This window comes from Leucoraja erinacea, chromosome 35, assembly GCF_028641065.1.
Source record: "Leucoraja erinacea ecotype New England chromosome 35, Leri_hhj_1, whole genome shotgun sequence".
NCBI classification, from domain to species: domain Eukaryota; kingdom Metazoa; phylum Chordata; class Chondrichthyes; order Rajiformes; family Rajidae; genus Leucoraja; species Leucoraja erinaceus.
Window position 1 is genome coordinate 3139947 of NC_073411.1, and position 10781 is coordinate 3150727.

The 10781-nt window shown below is 43.4% G+C and overlaps 1 protein-coding gene across 5 annotated transcripts; it reads left to right on the forward strand.

Moving 5' to 3' along the window:
• Nucleotides 1-278: 278 nt before the first annotated feature.
• On the forward strand, nucleotides 279-10775 carry LOC129713189 (scavenger receptor cysteine-rich type 1 protein M130-like). Of its 5 annotated transcripts, none has more exons than XR_008726194.1 (3): nucleotides 279-691; nucleotides 8576-8608; nucleotides 9390-10775. XR_008726194.1 is itself a non-coding variant. In XM_055662036.1 (3 exons), the coding sequence occupies exons 1-3, from the start codon at nucleotides 1979-1981 to the stop codon at nucleotides 9767-9769; spliced, it is 459 nt and encodes a 152-aa protein (XP_055518011.1). In that variant the 5' UTR covers nucleotides 1264-1978; the 3' UTR covers nucleotides 9770-10775. The 5 variants fall into 5 exon arrangements, 1 of the variants encoding a protein (XP_055518011.1); XM_055662036.1 differs by lacking the exon at nucleotides 279-691 and adding an exon at nucleotides 1264-2024; XR_008726191.1 differs by having other exon boundaries at nucleotides 8576-10775.
• Nucleotides 10776-10781: the final 6 nt, after the last annotated feature.

Below are 10781 nucleotides of genomic sequence, written 5' to 3' on the forward strand. Positions count from 1 at the left end.
AGGGAGTCTGCAGAAGTACTTGGACAGGTTGGAAGTTTTACTGACTGTCAAGTCAAGTCAAGTCAAGTCAAGAGAGTTTATTGTCATGTGTCCCAGATAGGACAATGAAATTCTAGCTTTGCTTCAGCACAACAGAACATAGTAGGCATGAATACAGAACATATCAGTGAGTCCATATACCATTATATAAATATATACACACATCAATAAATAAGCAGATAAAGTGCAAATAAACAGATAATGGTCTATTAATGTTCAGAGATTTGTTACGAGTTGAGTTTAATAGTCTGATGGCTGTGGGGAAGAAGCTGTTCATGAACCTGGACGTTGTAGACTTCAGGCTCCTGTACCTTCTACCTGAAGGCAGCGGTGAGATGAGTGAGTGGCCAGGATGGGCCAAATGGCCTAATTCTGCTCCTATGACATGAACATAAAAACATGAGAGTATGAAGTATTTTTGTTCTCTTCTGCATTGTAAACTGTGATGAAGGACATAATAAAAATGAATTAAAACTGCATTTGGCATGGTGTGGTATTTTCAGTCGGCTGCTGAGAGTGCGGGTGGGCTGGGTGCTCTGAACTGTTTACAAATTGCCAAAGCACCTGGTGGTGGAACGATGGAAATGAGAAGAGCACCCACATGGTCTGGATCACACTGTGGACACTGGGATCAACCATCTCCTCTCTGACGGTAAGCTTCTTTAACTGTATGCTTCTTGGATGCAGGTATTGGCTGGGTGACACATTTCCGTTTCAAATTCAATAGATAATAGGCCATTCGGCCCTTTGAGCCAGCACCGCCATTCACTGTGATCATGGCTGATCATCCACAATTAATACCCCATTCCTGCCTTCTCACTATATCCCTTGACACTGCTATCTTTAAGAGCTCTATCTAACTCTCTCTTGAAAGCATCCAGAGAATTGGCCTCCACTGCCTTCTCAGGTAGAGAACAGATTCACAACCCTCTGTGTGAAAAAGTTTTTCCTCATCTCCAATCTAATGGCTTACCCTTTATTCTTAAACTGTGGCCCCTGGTTCTGGACTCCCCCAACATTGGGAACATGTTTCCTGCCTCTAGCGTGTCCAAACCCTTAATAATATTTTCTGTTTCAATAAGATTCCCTCTCATCCTTCTAAACTCCAGAGTGTACAAGCCCAGCCACTCCATTCTATCAACATATGACAGTCTGCCATCCCGGGAGATAACCTCGTGAACCTACTCTGCACTCCCTCAATAGCAAGAATGTCTTTCCACAGATTTGTCCAGAAAACTGCACACAATACTCCAAGTGTGGTCTCACTATGGCCCTGTACAACTGCAGAACGACCTCTTTGCTCCAATACTCAACTCCTCTTGTTATGAAGGCCACCATGCCATCCGCTTTCTTCACTGCCTGCTGTACCTGCATGCTTACTTCAGTGACTAATGAACAAAGACCCCAAGATCTCATTGTGCTTCCCCTTTCCCCAACTTGTCAAAATTCAGATAATAATCTGCCTTCCTGTTTTTGCCACCTAAGTGGATAACCTCACATTTATCCACATTAAACTGCATCTGCCATGCATCTGCCCACTCACCCAACCTGACCAGGTCACCCTGCAATCTCATAGCATCCTCCTCACAGTTCACACCCCCACCCAGCTTTGTGTCATCTGCAAGTGTGTTAAAGTTACTTTTAATCCCTTCATTGGTTTCTCAAGAGAAGGCGAAAGAAAGAAAATGGATGGGACAAACCCATTAATGGGCAGGTTCATTCTCATTGGTGCATTCGAGCAGACTGCAGTTCACGCCTTACTTCGTTCAAAATCTATTGGTTGTTTGGAGCAAAACATCATTTACTGTGAAAACAGTTATCAAAGAATCAACTCTCAGATACGTTAGTGTGTCAGAAGATCTTGGAGAGACCATTCTATGTCCGTAGTGGGTGTTCAGTTGAAGTCCTGGTGTCATCGCTGCAATTGGCCGCTGGGAGAATGCTGCGGTCCTTCTTGACTTTGGTTGTATTGCAGATTTGGAACTGTGAGTTCATTGAGAATGTTGAAAGTATTCGGTGATCAATTAACATGATATTTATTATTATACTCTATATTCCCGTATCTTTATAGCTACATAATTGAACGTTGTGGTGTATGGACTGTGGATAGTAGAACATATTTATTCTCTGAATGGAGACACAAGGGCCTGAAGATGCTGCTTTACGAACAAAGACACAATTTGCTGGAATAACACAGCGGGTCAGGCAGCGTCTCTGGAGAACTTGGATAGATGACATTTCGGGTCGGGACCCTTCTTCAAACTGTTGCTGCCTGATCCACTGAGTCACTCCAGCACTTTGTGGCTGATCACTAAATGTTGTGATTAATAAAATAGTGATTTATTAAATTGATGATAAATTTCTGCCACGTGTGAAATGTCCACCTGTCCAGATCAGGGGGTTGTGTGTTTTTATAATGAGAGCACAGGAGCAGAGATGAGAAAATATGCTCATATACTTCAAATTTATGACGGGAGAAGTGGACTATTCAAGTGTGGCAATTATTTTTTTAAATAATTCATTATTTTTTAATATTTTCTAACTGAGCCATTTGGTAACTAGTTGCTGACTTCTGCCGGAACAGTGTGTGTTTGGATAATGTCGCCGAGATTAACACATTTAACGTCCCATTCCGATTTTGTCAAACAGATTTAAACGTGAAATTTCATCTACGGGAATTTTCTTCAGTCACAGATCAGTCCACCCGCAAGACTCGGGTCTTGTGTACTGCAATTCAGAAAGAGATTATTAATCCGAATTGATCAGAGATATAGGGCGGTCACTGTTGGTACAGAGTACATCGGGGTCCAGAGAGTATAAACTCCTTGAGGTGAACAACAGCATCCAAAGCTGCAGCTGTTGCTGACTGAAGCCGCACACACATTCCTGTCGCTGATAGTGATCAGTTGCAGATTTTTTGTCCACCATGTCATAGAGTGAGCGGAGCAAATTTATAAATTGTAGTTAATATCGTGTTGTTGGAAAGGTTTTATTAATTTTACATCATTAGAAGGCACATCGATGTAGAATGAACACTGCTAAAATTAACATTCATTTTGTCATTGATCTTAATCACTCACTAGGAAGGATATTGACACCGACATTTCCACACAGCGGTAGAGTTTAATTTGCCTACAATTATCTTCAAATGTGTGACATTATATATTAAACTGAGTTTTCACTTTGCCCCTATGTGTGTGCGGCGATAAGTAGCAACGCATTTTGCTCGGGGCATTTTTGCATTCTCCATTTTGTTTATGTGGAGAATCGCAATTTGTGAGATGTTGCAAATTCACTTCTTCGATTCAGCTTGAAAGTTTAGTGCAGATTTCCGTGATAAAATTCAGCTTGATGTTTAATCTCATTCATGTACCTCGTGTTAAATGCTCAATGAGAGAGAGACACAGACAGACAGACAGAGAGAGAGAGAGGGAGATGGAGAGAGACGTGTAAACAGAACCTTCGGCGGGGCAGCAGCTGCTGAGGAAAGTATAATAGTCCACGTTGGGACTGATGGACAGAATTTGTGGAAAGAACAGCAGAGAACAAATCACCTTTGTTTCTCGTTCCACGGGTACTGAGTGTTTCAGAGTGTTACCTCTGTTTTGAAGATTTCTCCCATTTGCTGCTTTTTAGATTAATTCAGGCACATATTCAGCTGTTGTTTCTCAATCCCCGTCCACCTCATTGACGCTTCTATTTAGTGCCACGTTCAGTCGATCGTATAGTTTCTCAATGTTCACGGTTTTGGTTAAGGTTTATGTTATAAACTCCATCAAAGGGAAATGCACATTGCCTGATCGAGTAGACTTTCGGCAATCTTTACATCTCCTTTCTTTTGAAATCGATTCGCCTATATTGAATTTTCTGCAGAATATTCAGTTGCGTTTGATGAAATACCGATACGTTTTTCAGTTGCTTCCACTTGCTCCACGTCCTGCATTTTCTATTAACAGCTAACTTCAGTTTGTCTCTGTTTGATATGTCGATCAGAAAATATGTATCTCCGAATGGAGACACGAGGGCCTGCAGATGCTGGTTTACAAAAAAAACTCAATTTGTTGGAATAACACATCGTGTCAGGCAGCGTCTCTGGAGAACATGGATAGGTGACGTTTCAAATCGCCCCCCTTCTTCAAACTGATGCTGCCTGACCCGCTGGGTTACTGCAGCCCTTTATGTCTGTATCTCTAAATGTTGTGATGAAAACATAGTGATCTATTAAAGTGATGAAAAATGTCTTCACGTGTGAATTTTCCACCTGGCCAGATCAGGGCTTTGGGTGTTTTGTAATGAGGGCACAGGAGCAGAGTGGATTAAAACAATAGGCTCATTCACGTTGACAACGGCTGAATGGAATATTGAAATGTGTTATTTGCTTTCTATAATTAATTAGTTATTTTCTAATGTTTGCTATTTGTGTCCTTGTTTAACAGTCGCACAATTCCGTCGGAATAGGCTACATATTTGGATAATGTCGCCAAGATTAACACATTTAACTTCCCATTCAGATTTTTGAAAACAGATTTAAACGTGATATTTCATCCACGGGAATTTTCTTCAGTCACAGATCAGTCCACCCGCAAGGCTCGGGTCTTGTGTACTGCAATTCAGAAACAGATTATTAATCTGAATTTATCAGAGGTATAGGGCGGTCACTGTTGGGGCAGAGTACATCGGAGTCCGGAGAGTATAAACTCCTTGAGGTGAACAACAGCATCCAAAGCTGCAGCTTTTGCTGACTGAAGCCGCACACAGATTCTTGCCGCTGATAGTGATCAGTTGCAGGTATTTTTATCCACCATGTCACACTGTGAACTGAGCATATTTATAAAATGTAGTTAGTATCCTGTTGGTGGAAAGGTTTTATTAATTTTCGCTGATATTGACGCTGACATTTCCACACAGGGTCAATGATCTTCAAATGCGTCACATTATATATTAACGGAGTTTTCAGTTTGGCACTATGCGTGTCCGGCTATTAGTAGCAACACATTTATTTCTCGGGGCATTTGTACATTCTCCATTCTGTTTCGGTGGAGAATCGCAGTTAGAGAGATGTTGCAATTTTATTTAAATTGCTTTTCACTTGTTCTATGTTGGTTAAAAGTTCAGTGCAGATTTCCGTCACAAATTTCGCCTTGATATTTTATCTCCTACATATACCTCGTGTTAAATACATAATGAGGCAGTGAGACGCGCAAACAGAACCTTCGGCGGGGCCGCAGCTTCTGAGGAAAGTAAAACAGTCCACGTTGGGACTGATGTACAGAACTCACCTCTGTTTTCTCTCTGTTGAGAGTTTCAGAGTTTTACTTCTTTGTTTTGAAGATTTATCTCATTTGATGCTTTATAGATAAATTCAGGCATATATTCCGCTGTTGTTTCTCCATTCCCGTCCACCTCATTATACAAATCAGAAAACAAAAGCAGGACATATTCATCCGTGAATTATCGGCAGAAATTGGGCGCTGGCTAAATCAAACACCAACTTTGCTTCTGATTTTGTCGTTTAGATAACATCACGTCATTGAATATTGTTGGAGCCTGTGTAATTGACACCACGTTGGCATCTAAGTAAATGTGTAGGAAGGAACTGCAGATTCTGGTTTAAACAAACAACATGGAAAGACCCCTTGACCACCGAGTCTCAGGCGAGCAGCAAACATCCAATTGCATCATTAATCCTGTTTTATATTTCCCGTTCTCATCAATTCCCCGAAGATACTGCCACTCATGCACATGAGGGAATATTTACAGTGGGTAAATGCACGTTTTTGGAATGTAGGACAAAAACAGAACGCGCGGGGGAAACCCACACAGGCACTAGGAGAACGTGCAAAATCCACACTGACAGCACCCGAGGTCGGCATTGAACTCGGGTCTATGACGCTGCCTGCAGTGGCTCTACTGGTTGGAAGGAGCACGTTATCGGTATCCTCTATTTAATTTTACTACCGCTGCTTCCACCCAGTTGTAGCGATCTCGGTTCATTCCTTACCACCGGTGCTGTATAACACGCTATTACACTTGCATCTTCCCTGTGACTGTGCGCGTTTGCCCGGGTGCTCGCGTTTCTTCGCGCATCCCAATGATTTGTTGCTACGTAGTTTAATTACCTACTGTAAATTATCTTGAGTAGAATGGTCAAACGGATGAAAGAAGGGTTGATGGGCCCGAATGAAAGGAAATAAGGAGAGGGTAAATTAAATCAACGAGACTGTTGTACAGTGCTTGGTATGGAGCCGATGGGCTGAATGGTCTCCTTCTTGTCCTTAGAAGTTTAGAATGGGAACTGTGTTTTATACATGATGTGTAATGGTACTGCTTCCGTGTGCATTAAATACTTGAATAATCGTAATACACGTCTGAGAAAATATGATCCTAATGATTCCCAAATCGTCAGATACGATTGTGCTGTTTATATTATTATTACTTCGTGAGATATAACACTAAATTAATGAGCCTATTGTGCATGCGATCAATTGTCCACTGCATTGTCCACGGGCCGAGTTTGTGCAATCGGTGAAAGGCATAGAATTGAATAACATTATCTAGATTCACAAATTGTAACGCGGGTTTGAAACTGTGAACGTAAATAGACTTTCCCCACTTCTTGAAAATCGGTTAAAGGAAAATGGCAACTGGCGAGACAGTATCTGTTCCTGGAGCCAAGTGGATAACAGCACTCAGGCGTGGGGAGCAAGTCGTGCCCAGTTATTGCTGGACAACGCAGGGCACAAACGAACCAACGTGTAACGTTGGAATATCATTCAAGCATTCTCCACAAGCAAATCTGAAAATAAATAGAGTCATAGAGTCGTAAATATTAGCATCGCCGCACCTGTATTAAGATACTGGAAAGTAGTATAGAAATCGGGGGCAGAATATCTTCAGTAGTGTGGGATCAGGTCATATGTCCATCATGTGGTAGACGCTGTTGAACAAAGAAAAAATATCCTGCAAATGCATCGGAGGGAATATCATCGTAAATGTTGTTGGAGGGGAAATGAAGGAGTGGCTGTCCGCAGACAATTAAAATGATGGAGTTTGGCACACGGGTCAGTTCACTTTGTATCGCCTGTGGAAAGTAAAATTGAAATGAGAATCTGAACTCGTGACAGTGTGAACCTCACAGACAGGAGCTATTTCAAGACTGGGTTTTTTTTTTAAACTGTCATATGCACCGAAAACTGAAAAAAAATGAAAACTATTTTTTAGGGGAATAAGGATTGGGTTGATCACTGTGAATTGCATTATAAAATTTCCCATGCGAAATATCAGAGTGGCAACACAATGTATTTTCAATCCTACGTAAAATGTGCCCGAACCTGATAGTTCACCAGAGGCGATAGGAGAGTTGTCGTGGCCCGACGGCCCACTTTCCATGTATATTGTTCCCTGTCGTTCTAAAGGGTCACCCTGGTGTAGGAAGGATGCCATTAAGATGGAAATAATGCAGTGAAGATTTACGAGAACGTTTCCAGCACTTAAGGACCCGAGCTGTAGAGAGAGATTGGGCAAGCTAGGACTTTATTCCTTGGAGCGCAGGAGACCAAGGGGCGATGGAGGCGCATATAATCACGAGAGGGATTAATAAGGTGAATGGCACAGAGTATTTTAAACCAGGATAGGAGAAATTAAAATAACAGAGGCTAAAGGTTTAAGGGATCACAGTTTAAGGATAAGGGGGAAATCTTTTAGGACCGAGGTGAGGAAAACCTTTTTCACACAGAGAGTGGGGAATCTCTGGAATTCTCTGCCGCAGAAGGTAGTTGAGGCCAGTTCATTGGCTATATTTAAGGGGGAGTTAGATGTGGCCCTTGTGGCTAAAGGGATCAGGGGGTATGGAGAGAAGGCAGGAACAGGATACTGAGTTGGATGATCAGCCATGATCATATTGAATGGCGGTGCAGGCTCGAAGGGCCGAATGGCCTACACCTGCACCTATTTTCTATGTTTCTATGTTTCTAAGATGAGACGGGAAAGGATCCAGAGGGGCGTTTTTTCCAGACACAGGGTGGTGGGTATATGGAACAAGCTGCCAGGGGAGGCTGCTGGGGCAGGTATTTAAGGTATTTACTGCGTTTAAAATTCAGTGATCAGGTACAAGCATTCGAACGTTTTAGAGAGACATGGGCCAAACGTGGGCAAATGGAACTTGCTTAGATGGGATAATCTGGCCGTCATGGACCAAATTTACCACATCGGTAAATTGTATCCAGATCTCTGTAGATCTAACAATACATGTCATTACAAAAGAGACAGGATACGATTTTTTTGACTGCTGATACTCATTTACAGTAACTTTTAGATGTTACTTTTTTAAAGATGCTTTATTAAAGCAGGTGGGAAGGTGAAACAATTCTCTGTAGCGGTTCGGAACGCTGCCTCTCAGGTTACTATCGGGACTTTTTCCGGTGATGGTTTCATTAATGAGATGCCCACATCCCCATGGACCCATTCGCTCCAACATCCCAACCCCATCACTCCACCCGTCACACAGTCAAATCTCATTCTTTATTTCTCATTTCAGGCCGCCCCGGGGATTGTCAGGCGGACCCTTCAGGTAACCTCGCTTAACTTTCACTGCGTTAAGAGTGCGGCTACTGAGACTGATTGTTACTGAAGACCTTTAATGCTACTTGCGAGGTGACTGCCGTCTACAGACGGAGAGATGATCAGTAATGTCCCTGAAGCGCGCAGTGTGGGGAGTCGACTCTGCTGACATGGTTCCCGGTCCCAAGCGTGTTCCCACTGCTCATCCCACTGTGGAGTCCCAGTCCGGATCTTTCACCTTTGGCGTCCAATTCCAGGAATGCCTTCACACCTCTAACACGTTTGGGTTCCATTGCCTGTCACATGAGCTTTGAGTACAGCGGGGCACTGACCCGCGCAGCTCATCAGCCGCTCTCCCGAGAATGAAAACGAACCTGCAGTTGAACTTGGAGACACAAGGAACTGTAGATGCTGGTTTATAATAAAAAATCACAGTGCTGGTGTAACTGGGTTGGACAGGCAGCATCTCAGGAGAACATGGGTGGGTGTCCGCTGAGTTACTCCAGCACTCTGTGTCCGCAGCTCACCCTGCCTGCTCGGGCGCCGCTTTCATCCCAAGAATGACCGGGTGATCCCGGTTCTCCGGACGGTTACCAGCTTACTGCATATTGTTGACACTGTTAACAGTTCATTCGGGGTCTGCCGCTCCCGTTGATCATTCCGTGGTCCATGTGGACTTTGAATGGTTGGAGCTAGGGGTGGCTGGGAGCGCGGTGTGCGGGGCGCCGACTGACCCGCGGCTCAAACCGGCGGCAACGTTTGTTCTTCTATTTTCTGATTTTTGTTTTCAGAAAGCGTGAAGTTGAGGCTGGTGAACGGGGGCAGTCCATGCGCCGGGAGAGTGGAGGTTCACTACAAGGGGAACTGGGGGACTGTGTATGATGGCGGCTGGGACCTGCAGGACGCGGCGGTGGTGTGTCGGGAGCTGCGCTGCGGCGCCGCGGTGAAAGCCCCGCGCGGATCTCACTTTGGACCGGGGTCCGGACCCGTTGTGACGTTGTATGTTGACTGCAGCGGGAACGAGGCCGCTCTACGGGAGTGTGGATCAGGGCCATGGGGGGACTATGGCTTTCCACACTCCAACGATGCCGGCGTTATCTGCGAAGGTAAACATCAGTTTTTTCTCTCTTTGATCCACAGTTTGGTGATTTCCGGGATGCCCTGGATGTAAATGACTCGGACTGACCGCCCGCGGCGAGTGGTGTGAAATTAAATCCAGTGTCTGTCCGTTTTATTCCTGTCCAATTGGAATCAAATTTCGCTTCTGGATCTCACATTCTGGTTTGAATGAAACAAACACAACCGGGAGCATTAAATACTCTCACCCGGTACAATGACGGGGACAAGAAACAAGCGGCTGGAGGAACTGAGCTGGTGAGAGAGGAATAGGGGGGTTGCACGTCGGGTCATCGGGTCAAAGGGCGTGACACATGGAGCAGCTCCACTGTTAACACACGATACGCGCACTTTCTTACCTGTTAAAAACCGCCGAAATTGTCCATTTTTGGGCTGTAAATAATTGTGGAAATCGGGGTAACCGTGAGAGACATTTATCCTACTTCAGAATTCCAAAAGTGAAGAGAAATGATGGTAGAGAGAAGCGAGAGCTGAAGGGACAACAACAGATAAAGTGGTTGGCGAACATTGGCCGTGTAGATATCAAGATTGAAAATATTGGGAATTATCGTGTTTGCTCACTGCATTTCATCAACAGTGAGGCATTATTTGTGTTTTTTCTTGATTCCTTTGGTATGTAAAAAGTTTCAGAAGTGAAAAATCTGGCTGTAAATTTTTTAAATCACCAATGGTTCTCAAGTAGGTTTTTACATGCAAAAATAAAACGCTTCTGAAGCTAAATTCATAATTAAAATAATCGCAAACCATACGTAGGTATTGAATTACATTTTACTCAGATGCAAGCCAAGGAATGGCATAATTGTCAGCTGTTAATTGGACATAATCAACATCAGCAAATTGACAATATCTTTGAAAGGGAGTGGGTGTTGAAGCTGTCAGGACATTTTATTATTTGCCAAAATATACATCTCAATAGCATAATGATAGAAAACTTACTTTTCCACACACCAGTCTGGAGATTTTTTAATGATAAATCTGCAGAATTCATTGCCACAGACGGCTGTGGAGGCCAAGTCAATGGATAAATGTAATTGTAATTGTCTTAT